The sequence below is a fragment of the Schistocerca piceifrons genome, chromosome 4 (genome assembly GCF_021461385.2).
Source record: "Schistocerca piceifrons isolate TAMUIC-IGC-003096 chromosome 4, iqSchPice1.1, whole genome shotgun sequence".
Classification (NCBI taxonomy): domain Eukaryota; kingdom Metazoa; phylum Arthropoda; class Insecta; order Orthoptera; family Acrididae; genus Schistocerca; species Schistocerca piceifrons.
The window spans coordinates 262,346,957-262,369,833 of NC_060141.1; the positions used below are offsets into that span (position 1 = coordinate 262,346,957).

The 22,877-nt window shown below is 42.9% G+C and overlaps 1 protein-coding gene across 1 annotated transcript in view; it reads right to left on the reverse strand.

Annotated features, from left to right (window-relative positions):
• The window catches only part of LOC124795777 (putative serine protease K12H4.7), a 73,055-nt gene that overhangs the window by 38,704 nt on the left and 11,474 nt on the right, over positions 1–22,877 (reverse strand). The window contains exons 2-4 of the mRNA XM_047259861.1: positions 19,174–19,395; positions 10,372–10,553; positions 2,137–2,372 (exon numbers count right to left, since the gene is read on the reverse strand). Coding sequence (XP_047115817.1) covers positions 2,137–2,372; positions 10,372–10,553; positions 19,174–19,395 — 640 coding nt within the window. The remainder of the gene's footprint in view (positions 1–2,136; positions 2,373–10,371; positions 10,554–19,173; positions 19,396–22,877) is intronic.

The window sequence follows — 22,877 nt, forward strand, 5'->3', positions numbered from 1 at the left end:
AAGTCACAGCTGCAAAATACTAACACGAATTCTTTACAGACGAATGGAAAAACTAGTAGAAGCCAACCTCAGGGAAGATCAGTTTGGATTCCGTAGAAACACTGGAACATGTGAGGCAATACTGACCTTACGACTTATCTTAGAAGAAAGATTAAGGAAAGGCAAACCTACATTTCTAGCATTTGTAGACTTAGAGAAAGCTTTTGACAATGTTGACTGGAATACTCTCTTTCAAATTCTAAAGGTGGCAGGGGTAAAATACAGGGAGCGAAAGGCTATTTACAATTTGTACAGAAACCAGATGGCAGTTATAAGAGTCGAGGGACATGAAAGGGAAGCAGTGGTTGGGAAGGGAGTAAGACAGGGTTGTAGCCTCTCCCCGATGTTGTTCAATCTGTATATTGAGCAAGCAGTAAAGGAAACAAAAGAAAAATTCGGAGTAGGTATTAAAATTCATGGAGAAGAAATAAAAACTTTGAGGTTCGCCGATGACATTGTAATTCTGTCAGAGACAGCAAAGGACTTGGAAGAGCAGTTGAATGGAATGGACAGTGTCTTCAAAGGAGGATATAAGATGAACATCAACAAAAGCAAAACAAGGATAATGGAATGTAGTCTAATCAAGTCGGGTGATGCTGAGGGAATTAGATTAGGAAATGAGGCACTTAAAGTAGTAAAGGAGTTTTGCTATTTGGGGAGCAAAATAACTGATGATGGTCGAAGTAGAGAGGATATAAAATGTAGGCAGGCAATGGCAAGGAAAGCGTTTCTGAAGAAGAGAAATTTGTTAACATCGAGTATAGATTTAAGTGTCAGGAAGTCATTTCTGAAAGTATTCGTATGGAGTGTAGCCATGTATGGAAGTGAAACATGGACGATAAATAGTTTGGACAAGAAGAGAATAGAAGCTTTCGAAATGTGGTGCTACAGAAGAATGCTGAAGATTAGATGGGTAGATCACATAACTAATGAGGAAGTATTGAATAGGATTGGGGAGAAGAGAAGTTTGTGGCACAACTTGACCAGAAGAAGGGATCGGTTGGTAGGACATGTTCTGAGGCATCAAGGGATCACCAATTTAGTATTGGAGGGCAGTGTGGAGGGTAAAAATCGTAGAGGGAGACCAAGAGATGAATACACTAAGCAGATTCAGAAGGATGTAGGTTGCAGTAGGTACTGGGAGATGAAAAAGCTTGCACAGGATAGAGTAGCATGGAGAGCTGCATCAAACCAGTCTCAGGACTGAAGACCACAACAACAACAACTTCAAAGGGATTTCACGAGTGAGTTAAGTGGAATAAGTCACTATATAATTGGTGGAATCCCATTGTTTTATGATCTGTCTATTGGTCTAAGGTTCCCGTTGGGGAATTTGCTCTTTTACTCAAAATTTGTTATTTAATATACTGTCCTGTTGCTTGTTTCACCAATGGGGATTTAGTCCCGGTAAATTCCTGTTAAATTTGTTGGCAATTATCCTTGTCATCTATATTTATCTTGGAATATTTGTTATTTAATTAAAAGTAAGGATCTTTACATATCTTATTTCATTCCATATAGTCTTGTAAAGACTGTATAAGGCTTTTAGTTATATTTGTTTCATTCCATATACTCTTGTAAAAACTATATAAGGTTTCTAATTATATTTGTTATTGGTGACTATTGGAATGCCGGTTTTGTAAAAGATTTTGTAAAACTGTTTTTGGGGGTAGGTGTAATAAATCTTTGTGAACTACAAGCCTATGTTTGAGTTTTCTTGTGATTGCCTTCTGTGACTGGCTTAAAGATCGTAAATTCACGGCGCAATAATAAACATAAATGTTTCCATACATTTATCATTCCTCTGTTAAATTTACTGCATTTTGGTGCCCAATGTGGGGCCGCTTGCGTATCAGTTCCTCAATCACTTTGCCGAGCCTGTGGTGGCTTCATTGGCTACTCAGTTTCTCAGTTAAGATCAATACAATATATGTGTAGTTTTACACTTGTCTTTCTAATTGATGAAAATACCAAAAAATTGGAAGAAATATCACTTGACTATTCTTTTCTGAATCCCGAAAGCACTCCTGAAATTTGAAATACAAAATGAAGAATCATAACGACGCAGGCAGCTGTTGCTAGCGCCCAGAAGTCTACCTGGGAAGTTGGCCTGTGCGAGGACGGGTCCGCTGGAGGCGACGGCTCCGTCGATGATGTCCGGGTAGCGGAGGCGCGCCCAGGCGGCCAGGTTGCCGGCGTACGAGCCGCCGAACACCACCCACTTGGCGGCGCCCAGCTGAGGGTTCTCCTGGCGCTGCTGCCGGATGAAGGTGGCCAGGTCTTCCAGTGCCTGCGTCGAGTTCAGGTAGCGCAGGTTCGCCGCGCTCGTGTCGCTGCGGAAGCAAGTATAAGCCAATGGAGCGACTTTGTCTTGTCAGTGACAAAATTTAATTATTCTGCTCGTATCTGATAAGGACACATAGCTAATGCTTTGGCAATAAATGTATCTAGTGTTTCCGTGAAATATAGGGTTTTCATAAATACCTCTGGGGTTTCAGAAGACACACAGAAAAATGATGCGTATCAATGAACAGAACATTTCCTCAAGTTTCGATCCATAATAGGCGCTGTGGCGTAGTTGCTCCAGTAGGGACAGGCGTGCCAGAACATGAAGACATGATGTCCACTCCAACTGCCGCATCATTTAGTATACGGCTGGAGAAAGGCAACTGAATGAAAAGATTTGCATAGCGGGCTGCTGTCACCGCGCCAGAATGACCTGCACACGATTGTTGACTTTCCCGACGTCACAGATCGCCCTCGTATTGAACACCTGTAATACATCTACATCTACATCCATACTCCGCAAGCCACCTGACGGTGTGTGGCGGAGGGTACCTTGAGAACCTCTATCAGTTCTCCCTTTTATTCCAATCTCATATTATTCGTGGAAAGAAAGATTGTCGGTATGGGCTCTAATCTCTCAGATTTTATTCTCATGGTCTCTTCGCGAGATATACGTAGGAGGGAGCAATATACTGCTTGACTCCTCGGTGAACGTATTTGCTTGAAACTTCAACAAAACCCCGTACCGAGCTACTAAGCGTTTCTTTTGCAGAGTCTTCCACTGGAGTTTATGTACCATCTCCGTAACGCTTTCGCGATTACTAAATGATCCTGTAACGAAGCGCGCTGCTCTCTGTTGGATCTTCTCTATCTCTTCTTTCAACCATATCTGGTACAGATCCCACACCGTTGTTCAGTAATGAAGCAGTAGGTGAACACGTGTACTGTAACCTACTTCCTTTGTTTTCGGCCTGCATTTCCTTAGGATTCTTCCAATGAATCTCAGTCTGGCATCTGCTTTAACGACGATTAATTTTATATGGTTATTCCATTTTAAATCACTCCTAATGCCTACTCCCAGATAATTTATGGAATTAACTGCTTCCACTTGCTGACCTGCTGTAGTGTAGCTAAATGATAAAGGATCTTTCTTTCTATGTATTCGCAGCACATTACACTTGTCTACATTGAGATTCAATTGCCATTCCCTGCACCATGCGTCAATTCATTGCAGATCCTCCTGCATTTCAGTACAATTTTCCATTGTTACAACCTCTCGATATACTACAGCATCATCCGCAAAAAGCCTCGGTGAACTTCCGATGTTATCCACACTGATGAGCCAAAATATTAGACCACTTGTTTAACAATTTGTTTCCCCCTCTCTGGAACGAAGTACATCACTGATTCTGTATTTCATCGATCCGACAGTTTGTTGGCAGGTTTGTTGATGTATGTAGCGTTAGATGTCTACGCGCAGGTAATGTAATTGGCGTAAATAACGGGCCTTGATTTACGTTGGCGGTGATGGCGTCCGATGGTGGCCCAGATGGATACTACAGGATTTACTTCAGGCGAATTTGCTCACCAAGACATCAACGTAAGTTCACTGTAATGACCCTGGCTCCGAGACATGGACAATTATACTGTTGAAAGATGAAATCCCCGTCAGAGAAGACATAGAGCATTAAGAAATGCAGATGGTTCGCAGCGGTCAACGTGTCTTCGATTACAGCCATAGGTCCCATGCAAGCGCAGGAGAATGTCTCCCATAGCATATTACTCCTCCCACGAGCCTGCGACCGTGGCGCGCTGCACGTTTCGCGCCACCGTTCACCTCGATGACGGCGTTTGTGGAGACGGCCTGACGCCGTCAGCAAAACTGTGATCACTCGAAGAGCCGACACGTTTCCTCCACTGATCGATGGTCGATTCCCGAAGGTCTCGCGCCAACTGCAGTCGTGATTAACGATGGTCCTTGCATCAACATTTGAACACGTAGGGGTGATCTGCTGCAGAGGTCCATGTTCACCAATGTACAGTGAACGGTGTGCTCCGAAGCACTGCTGCGTGCACCAGCATTGTGCTCTCTTGGCAGAGATGCCACAGGTCACCCTATATCCCACTTTACAGAGTAGACAAGCCTCCGAACCCCAAGTTCTGTGAAGAATACTGAACGTCCAACCATTTAGCGCCTAGTGGTAGTTTCACTGTCCTCCTACCTCTTTCCGCAGATGCTCACGCCAGTAGCACGTGAAAATTCGACCAACTTCGCCATTTTCGAGATACTTGTTCACAGGCTCTGAGTAATAATAAATCTGCCGTTTGTCAGAGTCGCTTATTTCAATGGATTTTCCAATTTGCAGTCCGTATCTTTGATAGGGTGGTTCCCCGTCCGTGTTTGCTCCACTTACAAATGTTTGTTATCACGTCACGTGCCCGCAGCTTCACCAGGCGGCATTCAGCGTCGCGGTGTGCAGTGATCATAATGTTTTGGCTTATCAGTGAATGAATTAAAACTTGTAGAGATGTTCTGTCCACTGATATGTGTTGTTTTTCTGTATGCGTTGTAGTTTCCACCCAGCCATCTTCTGGAATCCCAGAAGCACTTACAAGTAACTCTCTACGGATTCCTCCAGAAAAATGTAAGCGTACTTTAAGGAACGAAAGTATTACTTACGTGTTTATTTTACATTTAATAATTGATCAGACATGTTGTAAATTTGGAAGTTTGTGGTAAGGTATTATGGGAGCAAATTGCTGAGGTGTCCCTAAGCCTACACACTACTTAATCTAACTTACGCTATAGACAACACACACACACACACACACACACCCATGCCCGAGGGATGACTCGAACCTCTGACGTGGGGAGCCGAACGGACCGTGACAAGACGCATCTGACCACGCAGCTACCCCGCGCAGCAGACACGTACAATCTTCAGTTTAGCACATGGTTACATCAAATGTTCAAAATGTTCACCATTGGCAGCTACACACATAACAGAACGACGAGCGTCAGTCAGCGTTACAGTAGAGAACGCTGCACATGTCGCTGTAATCCCCTGGCGAAGTTCCTCCAGCGTGTGTGGCTTACGTCGATAGACGTTATCTTTCACAGTTCCCCACAAGTCCATAGGTGTTAGATCTGGGACCATGGAGGGAACTCAGTGGGTCCTCTTAGTCCAATCCAATCCCCCGGCAAATTGTGATCCAGGAAAGCTCGAATTGACAAGGTGGTAGGGCGGTGGCGCCCCGTACTGTTGGTAGTACACCTCTTCATCAGCTACATAAAGCGCATGTATACCTGGCAAAATTGATGAGCGTAACATTTCCAGGTACACTTCTTCAGTGACAGTAGCATCAAAGAAAAAGGGTCCTACTAAGCCCTAGGTGATAGTCCACACCACACGTGAAAGCCTGGTAGATTGACCGCTTTATCCACATAAACATGCGGATTTCCCGGTGCTGTTATGCCGATTCACGGTTCCATTAAGTTTAAATTGTGCCTCGTCACTCCACACTATATTTGTCACAAACTGTTCGTCGTCAGTTTCCATTTGCTGCTACCATTCGCAAAATTGCTTTCGGCGATCAGGATCGTCATACTTAATCGCGTGCAGTAATCGTGGAATGTAAACTTTCCACTTTGCAGCTTTCAGAATTCTTCGTACACTTGTACTGCTAACCCACATTCACGTGCACATTGCGTAGCAGACTTCTGTGAAGAAGTAACAAACGTTTCCAAAACGAGAGCCGTCGAAGCACGACTTGTAGCTGCACGTTGTCTTCCTGATCTTCCTTTGTGAATATCACAAATCGTTCCATGCAACTGAAACTTGTCAATGATGCGTTTAATTGCTAGCTGGCCAGTGTGCCGAGCGGTCCTAGGCGCTTCAGTCTGGAACCGCGCGACCGCTACGGTCGCAGGTTCGAAAAAAATGGTTCAAAAGGCTCTGAGCACTATGGGACTTAACTTCTAAGGACATCACACGCGGCCATGCCCGAGGCAGGATTCGAACCTGCGACCGAAGCGGTCGCGCGGTTCCAGACTGTAGCGCCTAGAACCGCTCGGTCACCCCGGCCGGCCGCAGGTTAGAATCCTGCCTCGGGCATGGATGTGTGTGATGTCCTTAGGTTAGTTAGTCCCATAGTGCCATAGTGCTCAGAGCCATTTGAACCATTTTAATTGCTAGACGGTTTGGTGGTTCTGTTTCAAACTCCCGATCCACTGATGTTACACTTCAACGGCATAATCAAATTTGAAAAACCACTTCATAATACATTTTCGTTGCTCGCATGTCAAGCGTGCTCCAGCCATCTTGTTTTCTCAATACCGAGATGAAAGTGTGAGATACTAACATCTATCGAGCCATGACCACACTACAACAGAATGGCTCTGAGCACTATGCGACTTAACTTCTGAGGTCATCAGTCGCCTAGAACTTAGAACTAATTAAACGTAACTAACCTAAGGACATCACACACATCCATGCCCGAGGCAGGATTTGAACCTGCGACCGTAGCGGTCGCTCGGCTCCAGACTGTAGCGCCTAGAACCGCACGGCCACTCTGGCCGGCTCACTACAACAGACTCGTAACTCAAATCGAATGACAATAGCGATATCTGGACAGAGCATAACAAAGAGTGTATACATTTTTCTGGCGGACTCTGTATTTTGACACGTTTGGCTGCATCATACCCCGCTTCAGCTGGCCTTCAACACAGTGATGTCCTGTACTGTAAAGTCCTATACTGTAAATTTAGGGTGTCTTAACTTCGATTTACTTTTCTACAATAAAACATATATTAAAAGCTGTGTACGAAAAAAGGAGACTTTTTTCCTTCCGGTTCGTCAGTTATGTCCCTCTGCATGTATCCTGAGCACAAAGTGAAGCCGATTCAAGTATATTTTGGGCCAGGGAATTAAATAGAAGTCACGGGAAATCAGATTACTCGAATAGCCGAGGAACCACTGAAACGCCTTTTCTTGCCAAAAATTGGTTGTTGAACACTGCCGAGTGACAGGGTACATCGTCATGCTGTAGTACTCAGGTGCGTGGAATATCTGACATTACACCTGCGTACTTCAGCTTGAGGCTTTCAAGATTTTTCGATAAAAATTTGTACACAGTTTATCCTGAAGGTACAAATACTTTCTGGACTATACTCTGTCGGAAACCAAACAAACATTGTAAGCGTGGGCTTCCGCGGCCGTTGTCTTCTTCAATAAAATTCTTCAGGGTATCAGACCGCATCGTCATAATTTTAAAATGCGCCAACGTTTCGGCCAGCGTTGCAGCTAGCCTTCATCAGGGCCTTACGTTAACTCACGTTAACGTAAGGCCCTGATGAAGACTAGCTGCAACGCTGGCCGAAACGTTGGCGCATTTTAAAATTATGACGATGCGGTCTGATACCCTGAAGAATTTTATTGAAGCAAACAAACATTCATTTGATTTTGGATTTACTCATTATTGCTTACTGAGGGCGGGGAGACTTGCTGTGTGCCAGTCTCGACTTTTGCTTTTGATCTCGGGCATGCAATCGAAAATACTTGCCTCAGACTCTGTGAAATATGACTGAAAAAAAAAAAACTGCTCATACTGAGAAACGCGCAGTGAGCTATCTTGCGAGACAGGGAGGTGAGCCAATCACGAATCGCATCCGCGCGGTTTATTAAGGGCCGTGGGAGGTACACAGAGATGCCTGACTGGGGTTTTTAGGCGGTTTCTCGCATTCGTTTAGGCAAATGCTGGACTTTTTCCACAAGTGTGCCTCAGAGAGCACGGTACACAAGCAGTTACACACTATTCGCTGATAGCTAGTGCACAAGCCTTGTATCCTCTAAGGTGATTCCGCACGATGCTTTTTTGGTGTTCAACTTCGCGCGTATGCATAAATTTCTGATAGAAGAACTATGCTTGCACGTTAGTGCATGCATAATTTCCTGGAAATGCAGGCAGTGAGTAGAGTAAATTGCTGCCCGCATTCGGTGAGAATCCTTACCTTTGTAGTAAATGACAGGCAGCTGGGGCCAATGAGAGTTTGACTGTATAATGCGTTGAGCTCACAATGTGAAGCGATTTATTTGCATTAATGTCTGGTGACTCCAAAGGAAGCACGCTTAAGTTTATACATGATTACAGACAAAGAAAATTCATATGGAATACCGCTTATTTGAATAAAAATTTGACATGTGATGCCCTGAGCGTCAAGCCTCAGATAAAGTCTCCGATCATAATACTGTAAAGTTACAGTACGTTTCGAAGTAGGAAAAAAGAAAATAAGCCAGAAATTTATGAAAGGTATGAATGAAAACAGTGGCCTAATATTCATATTTTGGCGCCTTAGAAACATAGCAACAGTGGAGCCTGACATCTGAACAAAAGAAATGATGGGGTATATGTAGCTCCCCAACAAACTATTAGAAACAAAAATGAAGTACACTGATGATGAATAAATACAAAATTGAAAAACATAACGTCCGTTCTAGTGGATGTTGGCGTCTATGAAATTCCCAGATTTATCGAGTCCGAAGATGTTATTCTACACATCATCTTTGATGATTAAATCCAAAGAAGCATTAAAAGTTAATTAACATTCTCGAATAGAAACCCCCTCTTAAGTATTTATCAGTTTCAGGTATAGTCACTGAAATATTTTGTTTTCAAAAGTGGAATAAGTAGTTCAAACTGGTTTATAAGTCGCTGGTTAGTAGCTAACGAAATTTTATTGGCAGCCTCATCGGTGCAGTTTTCCAAGCAGAAAATCTGAAATGTCGCTGTGACCTCCTTCTGAAATTTACAAACGAAACGTTGCCATCCTTCGGTATTTCTCGTACCTCTATTATTTAGAACCTTCTTTACCTACAGTAGTTTTTGCGTTTTCTTTTTCTGTGACCTTTTCTTCACACTACACTCAACTCAAGCAAAGAAGTGTATTCATAACAAACTACGTAGTGCGGTAACGCGTGAACAAGAGAACGCCCATGTGTACGTGCAGTCTTTCAACAAATTTTTGTGTGCCATTTTATTCTCGTGAGTCTGTGATTGCGCATGTCAAAAATAGGTATCGTGTGGACATACCTGTAGGTTATCTTCATAAGTGTGACGCAAAGAAGGGCATCCGGGCACGGAGTTATATGATGAAATAAAATTTGCCCATTTCTGTACTTGACAGAACAGACGCTAGGGAAAAAGTGGGAAAAAAAAATTATACGGCTGAAAAATTTTGGCTTCCTCTGAAGGCAATCCAGAAAGCCAGTATGTACATCCTTCCAATTATTTTCTACCGAGTCATGAAGTTACACTTGTTGGATGTCTACATCCCGTGCTAAGATTGAACGAGGTATAAACAAAGTGAATTTAACTTTCTACTGCTCATTCTCAGCGTCAGTTGACTATCTAATTATCATGGGACAATTCACTCTTTCCACATTGCTATCCATTTTTGAGGTTTAAGATCTCGCCTCAGGAGATTTGTCTTCCACTTCCACTCTTCCAACTTAAAATCTTGTGCCATCGGAATACTTAGTTAGGACCCTTTCTTGGTAATGGGGTTGAAACTGCTGAGTGTCCTGTATACATAACAGTTGGCGTAAATTTCGCTTTGCTGCCAGCCTTGGGCCTCACTTTTGGCACAATCCTGGAAATCCCGCCTGAAAACTTGACATAAAATATTGACGCGTGGCTTAACCTCCATTGAAGAGCTAACAAAGTAGTTAATAATATTTTATTATATAAAACCATCATTAACTTCAGAAAGTCGGTAGATCGAAAAGCCTCCACTGATAATTATCCGGAAAACTGTTCGCTGCTGACATATACACAGTCCGGCTTCAGAGCTGAGGCGACAGCGTGACGGACTGCCATGTAAAGGACTCGGGAGTGCAGAAGGAGGGCCATCAGTCCACTGATACAGACTTTGTCTCGTTACACTTATTCATATTAGTTTGTCCACCACTTCTTATTCTGCCGAATAGACTACGTGTAGTTCTGTCTTCAAGCTACGAATGCTGCACAGTAGAAACGTAGTATACTCACGTCGTGGGCCTACTGGAACCATAGTAGCGGTGCTCCAGTTCGAACATGAAGGCGCCATGTTGCACGGCCAGGTCGAACATGTAGCCTCCAGCCAGCCACGTGTCGCTGGCTTCAGACTCCCCGCTGATGAAGAGGAAGACGGGGCCTCCAGGGCTGTAGTACTCGCCGTTGCTGTAGTAGAGCTGCGGAAAGCCCCACAAGTGATCACACAGCAGAAAGGCTTTGTAATACGAAATTATACTTCATACCTTGTGACATAGTTGAATAACAACAAGATTTGATTGAAACGCAGCTGGAGGAGACAACATTGTAATTAGAGGAACATAAGTGTGCACAGTTACAATACACGAAAAAAAACTAACTTCGATACTCATTGTTAACATCAAAGAGCCAAAACAGTATTTAGTTGTCAATGCCACGTAATACACAGTGATCAGCCAAAACATTAAGACCATCTACCTGATAATCGGTATGTCCATCTTTGGCACGGATAACAGCGGCGACTCATCGCAGCGTGGAAGCACTGAGGGCTTACTAGGTCGCTGGCGGGAGTTGACGCCACATCTGCTCATTCAAGATATGTAATTCCCCTAAATTCTGGAGAGAGGGCAGTGAGCTCTGACGCCACGTTCAGTCATATCCCAGATATGTTCGATCGGGTTCAGATCTGCAAGCTGGGACGCCAGCACATCAATCGGAACTCGCCACTGTGTTCCTCCAACCATTCCATCACACTCTCGGCCTCCTGACGTGGCGCATTATCTTGTTGAAAAATGCCGACATCGGGGAAAATGATCGTCATGTAGGGGTGTACGTGGTCTGCAAACACAGTACGATACTCCTTGGCCGTCATGGTTTTTGGACCGTGGATGCCCACGTGAATGTTCACCAGAGCATAATGGAGCCGCTGCCAGCTAGTGTCCGTACCGTGATATAGGTGTCAAGGAGCTGTTCCCCCGGAAGGCGACGATTTCGCGCACTTCCATCGACATGATAAATAAGATATCGAGATCCACCAGACCTTGCAACTCTCTACCACTGCGCCAACTTCCATTTACTATGATCACGCGCGCATTTCCGTCATAGTTGCCGATATCTTGATGTTAACATTGGCACATGCATGGGTCGTCGGCTGCGGAGGCTCAACGTTAGAAGTGTTCGGTGCACTGTGTGTTCAGACCCATTTGTACACTGCCCAGAATTAATGTCTGGTGTTAGTTCCTCCACGGTCGACGTCTGAACGTACTCGTATTTCATCTTGGTTTCGCAACGTGTTGAGGGCAATCACAATAGCACTTCTCGAACAACTGACAAGTCGTGCAGTTTCCGTAATGCTCTTGCCTTGCCTCATTTCCATCACAACCTGCTTTTCAGTCAGACTCAGATTGATCGCCCGCATTCCCAATTCCACACGGATAGCACGCTCACAGGTACTGCATGCCCCGTGCGTGTGTCTGATTAGCAATCGTTCCTCGCCAGGTGACGCTGGTATCTCCTGGACAGGTTTATATCGATAGTAGATCGTTGGTCACAATGTTCTGGCTGATCAATCTATCGCTGATAACGGTATGTGAAGACATTGCAACTGCGAGTGATAATTTTTTCCTCTTTCTGTTAATTCGCTTGGTTTCACTGTATATGTATATCTTTGATGATTTCGAATATTTTTTGTTTTGCTCTGTGGTATGAAATGTCACTATGTTTTACTTAATCTTGCTAATTGAGTATACAAAATTTCAACTCATTTTCACATTCTTTGTTATGGTTTTGTTAAATTAACCATGTAAAAAATGTGACACGAAGAACTATTTTCGAACTGTGATGCGAGACAGATATCCGCAGCTGCACTTGGACGGAGAGTGTCAATGGGTGTGCAATTACGAATATGGGCAGGTGCGCTGTGTCTAACAGGTTAGTACGGTGTCGGATAAAAACACGCGAAAATATACGCTGTGCTCACATTTCTTACAGGGGCTGAACTAGACATCGGCGTGATAGTTACGACAGAAAATACAAGGCTGTTTGAATAGTACAAACTTCACAGAATCTTCAGAACAGCAGTCCAATGGTTCAAATGGCTGTGAGCACTATCGGACTTAACTTCTGAGGTCATCAGTCCCCTAGAACTTAGAACTACTAAAACCTAACTATCCTAAGGACATCACACACATCCATGCCCGAAGCAGGATTCGAACCTGCGACCGTAGCGGTCGCGTGCTCCAGGCTGTAGTGCCTAGAACCGCTTTGCTACCTCGGCCGTCAGAATAGCAGTGACAATGCACTCACGACTGATTGTCATTATTATAACCGAGTTGTATAGAGTAATCTACTTTAAAATTCTTATTTTATTTGAAATCTAATGGAATCCCGTACAAATTAAAACATTAACTGTTGCTGCGGAAACATTTAAACTACACACACCAAAAAAAGTTTGCATCTCCCGGTTCCCAGAAGTACTGAAAACAGACGTTGACTGTGGATATTGTAACACAGACACAATCCCCTTGACTGTTTAGAGATGTCACTAAACCCGCCCAAAGGCGTAATCAACCATGTATGGGCAGCGCCTATGATGGAGGGGGTTCGACAGCCGATCAATTCCAGTCATTCCACCAGGAAGGTGGTACACGGCTCGTGTTGTCTGTAGTTCAACTATGCCTAGACGGTCAATACCAAGGTTCGATCGCGTCCGAATCGTTACTTTGTGCCAGGAAGGGCTCTCAACAAGGGAAGTGTCCAGCCGTGTCGGAGTGAACCAAAGTGATTTTGTTCGGACATGGAGGAGATACAGAGAGACAGGAACTGTCGATGACATGCTACGCTCAGGCCGCCCAAGAGCTACTACTGCAGTGGATGACAGCTGCCTACGGATTATGGCTCGGAGGATCCCTAACAGCAACGTCACCATGTTGAATAACACATTTCGTACAGCCACAAGACGTCGTGCCACGACTCAAACTGTGCGAAATAGTCTGCATGATGCGCAACTTCACTCCCGACGTTCATGGCGGGGTCCATCTTTGCAACCACGACACCATGCAGTGCGGTGCAGATGGGCCCAACAACATGCCGAATGTACCGCTCAGGATTGACATTGTGTTCTCTTCACCGAAGAGTGTCACATATGCCTTCAACCAGACAATCGTCGGAGACATGTTTGGGGGCGACCCCCCTTGGACACATTGTCCAGCGAGTGCAGCGAGGTGGAGGTTCCCAACTGTTTTGGGGTGGCATTATGTGGGGCCGACGTACGCCGTTGGAGGTCATGGAAGGGGCCGTAACGGCTGTACGATACGTGAATGCCATCCTCCGACCGATAGTGCAACCATATCGGCAGGCTTGCATTAATGCAAGATGACGTGCTACTGGGTATTAGAGGATGACGTACTACTGGGTATTAGAGGTACCAGTGTGTACAGCAATCTGGACCACCACCTCTGAATGTCTCGCTGTATGGTGGTAAAACATACAATGTGTGATTTTCATGAGCAATAAAAAGGGCGGAAATGGTGTTTATGTTGATCTCTATTCCAATTTTCTGTGTAGGTTCCGGAACTCTTGGAACTGAGGTGATGCATAACTTTTTTTGTGTGTGTATTTAACATACGTGGAACTGGTTCGTCAAATTTTGAATTCGTGAAAGTCATGATCATTATAAAAAGAAATAGCCTGACTGTCGCTTCGCAAAACTGCTTCAAAACTGTGTACTATACGTTAATGAGAGCATCACGTGTGCAAGAAATCTTGTAGTGTTGCATATATGAACTTCGACTTACATGGGAACATTTACATCCAACCAGTCCGTGACCAAAGGAATATGGCAGAAGGTAAAGTTACCAGCAGGCGAAAGGGCAGAGTTACCGGCAGGCGAATCACGTTCGAATTCGCGACTGGCAGTTACTTAAGTTGCATTACCAACCGACGAGCTGCTGCCGACATCACGCCTCCCTGCCTAAGCAAAGATACGCTGCAACGCAGAACTCTCTGTCTGTAAAACCACTTCAGACAGTTTAAACTGTAATTTTCTTCGTAATGAACTTCTGGCCACCGTTTCACTTTCAAAAATTAATTTTATTTTCAATGAAGAGTGGTCGGAGTTAGTGTTGACACTGTTGATAACACTATCAGCAGTCGTGATTCCATTTTATAGCCTACATCTTTCCCTTTTATTTTATGGTGCTTGTTATTGCAAGTGTTTTACGTGTCTTTTGGAGGGGTATGCTTTTATATATGTCTGCGCTATTTCCACTAGGCAAATTTACATATTTGATTATGGAATGTGGAAAATCGTGTAATACGTGGCATCTGCCGTTAGTTTCCAGGCTCCTACCAACAGAAGCCAGGCTACTCGCTTTTCATTGGTGCAAGGCACAAATCGGTGGGGACTTTAAATCTGACAGCTGTCTAACTACGAGTACGATGCTTACATTTTGTAGATCGTCATATTACAGCATGCCTAGGACCAAGTCTGAGTATATTTGTTTTTCGTAATTACAACTGAGCAATATTACACAGCCTGTTCCACGATTATTTACGGCGTAATACATATATTTTTGAGTTTGCTATCCAAATTCATATACAATTTCAGTAACTTTTGCTGCTAATTTCGGGTTTAAAAATAATTAATATTTATTTCTTTACCTTTACAAATTAAACGTTCAGATAAATCCATGGTCAAAATTTCACAAAGGAAGTATCTTCGAAACGTTTTCTCCACATATTGCTCAGTTCTGTGACAGGACTGAGTAAAATGATATTTTATGGCTTTTAATGGGGCCTTGTTTTAACAGAACATTTTTTTTAAATTCTGTCTGGAAAAAATCTGTCAGTCTTCAGACAATAATTTAGAAATTTCGTAGAATATGTATTTCATTTTGGATTGTTTTATTGTTCTTGAAGATCAGGGAAGATGAACGGATAGCTCGCAATCAGAAGTAGGGAAATGGAAAGAAGAAACAACGCCTCTTACAGACAGCATAGGTGAAGTATCAGTTATTAAAATAGAACAGGACTTTAAAAGAGAAGTTGATGAGAAGGGGGGAGTAGAAATTACGTTTGAACTGCTGTTGATGAAAATAGAAGACCGGAAGAAAATGGGGGGGGGGGGCAGAGTAGGAATAAGTCAGTGAACAGACAGAAAGTGTTAGCAAACAGAGAGAAACTATTAGCAAAGAAATAAAAATTTTACAGCATCATAGGTTGTAGTGAGGATAAGAGATGATAGTAGTTTTAACAATATACTTTCTGATCCTAATGGGAATGTGCATCCTCTGTGTTTTACAAACAGTTCGAGGACTTAGGTTTTAGGTTAGTGGTGTTTAACGTCCCGTCGACAACGAGGTCATTAGAGACGGAGCGCAAGCTCGGGTTAGGGAAGGATGGGGAAGGAAATCGGCCGTGCCCTTTCAAAGGAACCATCCCGGGATTTGCCTGAATCGATTTAGGGAAAGCACGGAAAACCTAAATCAGGATGGCTGGAGACGGGATTGAACCGTCGTCCTCCCGAATGCGAGTCCAGTGTGCTAACCACTGCGTCACCTCGCTCGGTAACACTTCGAGAAATCTATTTACTGCAGACTGGGCAAAGATAGATAAATTGAAGAGGGCAAATGCTTGCTTGAAGGAAGAAAATTTTGATTCGCGTGCAGATAAAGCAGATAAGTATGAATCTTTGCGGACTTTGTGTCAGAATTTCTGAGAGAGTACTGGTCGAAAGAAACACGTACTGTTGTTATAAAAGCTTTTTAATTCTCCATCGTATGATAGAAGGAACTAGGGAGTGGGAGAGAATATTGTGAGAGGTGGATCAGTAAACTGAAACATTTGGATAGCCCATGGATTGAAAGAGACACTATAGACACATTAATGCGGAAGTTGCCTACTAATAAAATATGTGGATTGGTAGGGCACAATAGCAATATTAAAAATTTTATGAATAGCGTTTATTTTATAACGGCAGAAATTCTAAGATATCAGACAAAACGATTGAACCAAATGGATGTGAGATGCATAGGAGGAAGAGTTTGGAAGAATTTTAGGGGTAATAATCGAAGTCATTAAAGAGTGGAAGAGTCCCAAATGGGAAACAAGCCCCTACAACAGTCAGTACCTGTGCTAGGATCGGTCAAACTTTCGGACCTACCAATGTTACAAGTCGCCATTGTGTAGCAGGAAGCTTAATGGTTTGCAATAATAGCAATACTAATTATGGTGATGGAATATGTGGTACTGAGATCCAGGTGAGTGAAGAGAATATACTTGCGATTAGCTATAAAATAAATGTTGGATCAGTGGGGTCTTGCATGTAAATCATTTCCCAGATTTATGGAGAAGTTAAAAAATATATGAAGCAGCAAGGAGATGGAAGAAATAAGAAAATTGAGGGGATAAAAGTGATGAAGATATTACTGATTGTAGTGGAGGAAGAGGGAAGAACAGAAGGAGATGTATTTCTTTTATATAAAGTTTTGCAAGAAGGAGATAAGTAAGAATATTTTCTGGACCTATTTAAATGTTCCACACATCCTGCAGCCCAGGCAAATTAAGCAAATCGATTGGTTCTTTTGCGTTAGGAGGAGGAGGAGGAAGAGAATAGTGTTTAATGTCCCGTCGACAACGGGGTCGTTGGAGACGGAGCACGAGCTCGGATGAGGGAAGCATGGAGAAGGAAAGCGGCAATGCCCTTCTAAAAGAACCATCCCTGCATTTGCCTTAAGCGGTTAGGGAAATCACTTAAAGTCTAAATCAGAATGGCAGGACGAGAGTTTGATCGCCGTCTTCGCGAATGTGAGTTCAGTGTGCAAAACATTTTTTGCATTAAATGTAGTCTAGGGTTGACATTAGGAAGGTTATAAAAGCACCATTTGTTCGTGGACGGTTCCTGAGAAAACCCCAAAAAGCCACGAGTTTTGGCAGATAGTTGAAATTTTAACCATGTGTTCTTAAGATTGTATTCTCTGGGAACTTCGAAACTTTTTCAATGTAATTGCCTGTTACTGAACTCTACAAGTTCAAAGTTACTACACTTATGCAGAAAATCTAAAAAAACTATTTTTAGCCTTTTTTTCGCTTAGTGGGCTTCAATTATCTAAACACCTCACCCTAACATATGGCTCAGATTTTAACTGTACGTTCCTTAGACATTCTTCTACAAACACCTTTTTTCCGGTTTTCGAAAATTTGTATCCGTTATCAAGACACATCCTAAAAACCATGATTTTTGGGTACCAAAAGTAACAGTGCACTAAAACTTTTTTCTATACCTTTATCCGTTACCGAGATTCAGAGCTTCAAAGTTACCGTACTTGGGCACGTAAAATACATACGTAATGTCCGGTGTTAGACGTAAATGTAGTTTAAACTGACGTAGTGAACACATGGAAAGGATCGTAGGATCATAGCAAGGGTTTAGGGTCACCAAACTATGTGTTTAATAAGCATATTTTCAGCAACAAGAGTTTACGATGTGGTGTATCTATATAGCGGACACTTCACTTATATACAAATATGACCAAAGTAGTACAACAGAGATGAAAAATGGGCTAAAAAGAGACTTGCGTGTATTACCATGTTTGAAAAAACTTAAAATGACTGCCAAAAATTATGTAAAACTGGAAAGACCGCAAATTTAATAAGATGTTTCTAATAATATTTTTGCTCTTTTAAGATACACATCGATGAACTGCGATCGATAAGGAAAGTATCCACAAAAAATGTATGGCAAACGATTTTCTGTAACCTTTTATGCTTACTTTCTTGTTGTTTATTTGTGTCAAAGTATAGAAATGTGTCGAAGTATATAAATAAACTCAAAGCCTTACTGATCTACAGAACTCGTTTTAGCACATCCTTGTGCAGCGGACAAACAACGGTTTAATTCCACATTCCGTCTTCCTCTTCAAAAATTTTGAGATGCAAACATATTCGCACTCTTTTAACACAGAACACTCTAAAACCTTTTACCCAGTCTCCAGTGTCTCCTTATTGTTAAGTCTTTGTACTTTCATCTCCCTCTCACTGTCAGAATATATATATATATATCCTTAGGCTAGTTAGGTTTAAGTAGTTCTAGGTTTCAGGGGACTGATTACCTCAGATGTTAAGTCTCATTGTGCATTTGAACCATTTGAAGGGGGGAATGAGGACTGAAACAGCTGCTTACCCACTTTTCTGTCACAGTCCTTTAAAGAGAAACATATTCGTCTGTTTTGTGCTCCGACAGGATCATTGCTGGTAGTATATTTTTTGACGGCATTTGCAGATTCATGAGAAAATCGGTACAACGCTCGTTAATGTTTGCGTTCAAATTTTCTCACAAATTTCTGATAAATGTGCTAAATTTGAAAAATGCAAGGCAGTTAGTTTCGGCTACTGTGGGTTGAACACTTGCAGTGGGTCTTTCATTCTAGGCTCCTTCGTTGTATCACGTCTTATGACTCTTTACTAGTTTCCACGAGAGCTGTTTATTTACACATACATATTTGAAACAGTTTTCCTAGGTCCAATTTTGATGCAGCAGAAGTTAGCACATAGTGGTATAAAGCAGGCCCAAGAGGAAATACGGTTTTATGTTACTGGCATATAACGAAGGAGCCCGGCGTGAGAGATCCACTAGGTGGTGTTTACAATGCAATAGCAAGTTCGAGCCGCCTTAGCTTCCGCGTATTTCTCGGATCCTTTCGGGAAATTAACAGGTTTTGTAGCACTGTAATCGTCTTCTCAAGAGCTTTCGAATGCCGTTAAGACGCCAAACAGGAATACATTGCGCTGCGTTTCCGTGATGTCCTTACCCTATTTACGTACCTGATTCCAGGTTGCAGTGTTGGTAGAATCGAAGTGGTCTAAGACTTGCTCGAACCACAGCTGTTCGATGCCAGCTCTAGATGTGACTTGTGGAGGACGGAGCTTCCTGCGCATCCAATCAAACGTGGGGCGGCGTCGTGGGCGGCTGTCCGTGGGGGCGGCGGTGCACAACGCCAGCAACGTCGCCAGGGCGACCACAAGTATTAGCACTCTGCCCATCATCTGTAGGCAAGCAAGTATCTCAGTACAGCTAATGACTGTGGCTCCTGGAAATGCTAGGTGGGAGGGATCGGTAAGGTCTTTGGGCTGGAGGATGTTGTACGGAAGATATTGGATTTGTTGTTGTTGTTGTTGTTGTTGTGGTCTTCAGTCCTGAGACTGGTTTGATGCAGCTCTCCATGCAACTCTATCCTGTGCAAGCTTCTTCATCTCCCAGTACCTACTGCAGCCTACATCCTTTTGAATCTGCTTAGCGTATTCATCTTTTGGTTTCCCTCTACGATTTTTACCATCCACGCTGCTTGCTCGATGTACAGATTGAATAGCGTCGGGGAGAGGCTACAACCCTGTCTCACTCTCTTCCCAACCACTGCTTCCCTTTCATGTCACTCGACTCTTATAACTGCCATCTGGTTTCTGTACAAATTATAAATAGCCTTTCGCTCCCTGTATTTTACACCTGCCACCTTCAGAATTTGAAAGAGAGTATTCCAGTCAACATTGTCAAAAGCTTTCTCTAAGTCTACAAATGCTAGAAACGTAAGTTAACCTTTCCTTAATCTTTCTTCTAAGATAAGTCGTAGGGTCATTATTGCCTCACGTGTTCCAACATTTCCACGGAATCCAAACTGATCTTCCCCGAGGTCGGCTTCTACCAGTTTTTCCATTCGTCTGTAACAGAATTCGCTTTAGCATTTTGCAGCTGTGACTTATTAAACTGATAGTTCGGTAATTTTCACATCTGTCAACACCTGCTTTCTTTGGGATTGGAATTATTATAATCTTCATGAGGTCTGGGGGAATTTCGCCTGTCTCATACATCTTGCTCACCAGATGGTAAAGTTTTGTGAGGACTGGCTCTCCCAAGGCTGTCAGTAGTTCTAATGGAATGTTGTCTGCTCCCGGGGCCTTGTTTCGACTTAGGCCTTTCAGTGCTCTGTCAAACTCTTGGATTATATATGGCAAAAAAGTGATGGAAGATATTTGAGTATCTAGGGTTCATTGGAGGTGTCTGGTGGGGCGAGGGGGGGGGACTGTAATAACTGGAACTAGACAGGGAAAGAATAGGTGAGAGGCTTCTTTGAGGTGGGACATGTATCTTATGACTGTTATGAAGTGCATATCACTGAGAAGATTACATGGTGTGGCAGCACGAGCAAAATTGTCGTTGGGGAGGGCTAGGAAGTGTTTGGAAGTCAAAAGAAGGTGATATGAAGTGATAGTGTGGCCGCAGTTACTTAGTGTTCTTCGGCATGGGAAATACAATAGGGTGTTGAGAATCGAGTGTGTGGGAAACATGAGGTAGGCGAAGGCATTCTAGGTATTTGAGGAGGAGTGGAATATTATGAATTGTTGGAGGTTATGGGCTGAAGAAGGCAATGGAATATAAAAAGTGAAAGTCTGAGGTGGAATGCGTGAGGTTTAAGGACTTAGAGATAGAGATAAGACTTAAGGACCAGACGTCTGTGCTCCATTTACATAGACGAGGACGGGTCAGAAGAGAATAGTGTAGTTTGATGCTCATGGGGATTAGTCCCCACGTTCGGTCCCTTAGTAATAATAGCCTGCTGTGAGCTTTTCTTTGCTATGATTAACAGGCTCAAATTACAGGTTAATTTTTAGTTGGGGCTTAGTCCGAGGTAATTTAGTAGTTGGAATAAATGACTTTCAGTTGTATGGCAGAAGTCACCAGGACAGAAATCTCCGACTGTTTCTGTCGGTACGCATGCGACAGCATGCACTACCTAATATTTTCCAAAACGCAGTGGATAAAAACGGGATTCTTGTGGGACTGATACCTCTAGTTCTGTTTGTTATAGAAAGGTATGGTCATGTGTTTTGTTCAGCCCTTCGGATAGGGACCATTTGTCACTACAGTGTAGTTAGTAGTGTAGACTGGAAAAGCTGTGTAAAGAACTATAACTGCAGTAGCTTCCTATTTCAGTTATAACTCTTTCAACAACTTTTGACAGTTTAAAATATGTTTCATTTGTATTCTGAAATAATCTAACTATAGCATCTGACCACTTCTAAAGCGCCAATTTTTGACTTAAAACGTCGCAGATGAATTCTCCCTTATTAAGGTCAATAAGATGTAAAAAGTTTATGTATAACAGGTCGGCTACATGGCATTTGAAGTTCTCTCCTCATAAAGTGAGCAAAGTCTTATGTATATTTCTGCTTCTTTTTCACTTCCTACTTTTACACTGACTCAGTGAGTGTAAGTGTATTGTTAGTTATAAAACAAATCTTTGATCATACAAGACGACTGAGTACAATCCTAATTATTTTCCATGAATTGTTAATATAACTGATCGTTGAGTTTCGTCACTGTCCACAACGAAAACACCGTCACAGTGCGAACAGCAAACTGGATGTACAACATGTTGTATTTGTTATTTTTGTGGGTTGCCTAATCATGGAAAAGTCGCAGAACAGTAAGGAATGTTGAAATGTAAGTCAGGACAGGTTAACAGTTATTTATTTGTTCTAATGATTGTCATAAGTCACAGTAAAATGAAGAGAGAGGAAAGGTGTTTACAGTTCAAATCAAATTACAAAATCTCTCTAACATTGAAGCGAGGTGTCAAAACGTGTTGAAGACTGTATGGAGGAACACAAGCTCTGCTGATCTGGGCAGCTCACGGAATCAGAGTTAATGATACATCACGATGCCACACATTATAACAAAGTTAAGCAACATATGTTTTGTGCCAAAGTAAGCAAGTAATGAGCTGCCCAGCTTGTAGATCATACTACCACAGCTTGCGATACTTCCATTTTTCAAAATTAGGTAGCGTGCACCAATCAACACCATACAGCAGCCGTGGATGATTCCCTCTGAACGATGGCCCAGAGACGAATGGTCAGAATCTACGTTCAAAGTCCTCCACTCTCTGCTTTAAAAAAACTCTGTAGGACGGAATGACTGAAGGCTTTTGACAATGTGACGGATGAGAATATCGCTTATTTCATGAAAAAAGGGGGCACACAGCAGAAACTTCCAAGAGTTCTTAATTTGATTATTTAACCAAAATTTTAGAGCTAAAGGGACGGTCATTCTCACGTCGGCTGAGAGGTACTGCGGCAGCACGGTCCCTGATGTCCGTACAGAAAAGGCAAAAATATTTAACTCAGTTATTCTCTAGTGATGGCTGTGGCTACATGGCACCCCTTCCCCGTGGCTACGCTAGGACTGTAACTCTGCCCACAATAGCATGAAGCAGGCAGCCGCCTCACTTCCTATAAAACTACCTGTCTCTCTAGGGACGCGCCTCTCCTAAATAGATTCACCGACTGCCATCTGATGACAGCGGAATCCTGAGACCACACTAATAGTGCATCGTGACAGTGCGATAAACGCGAAGCTTTTCTCCCAGGCATAAATGTCCAGTACTCACAAAATGACAACCATGAAATAGTGGTAGAGTATGAAACAATATCAGATACTGATATGTGACAGTTATGTCACATTCTGGTAGCTA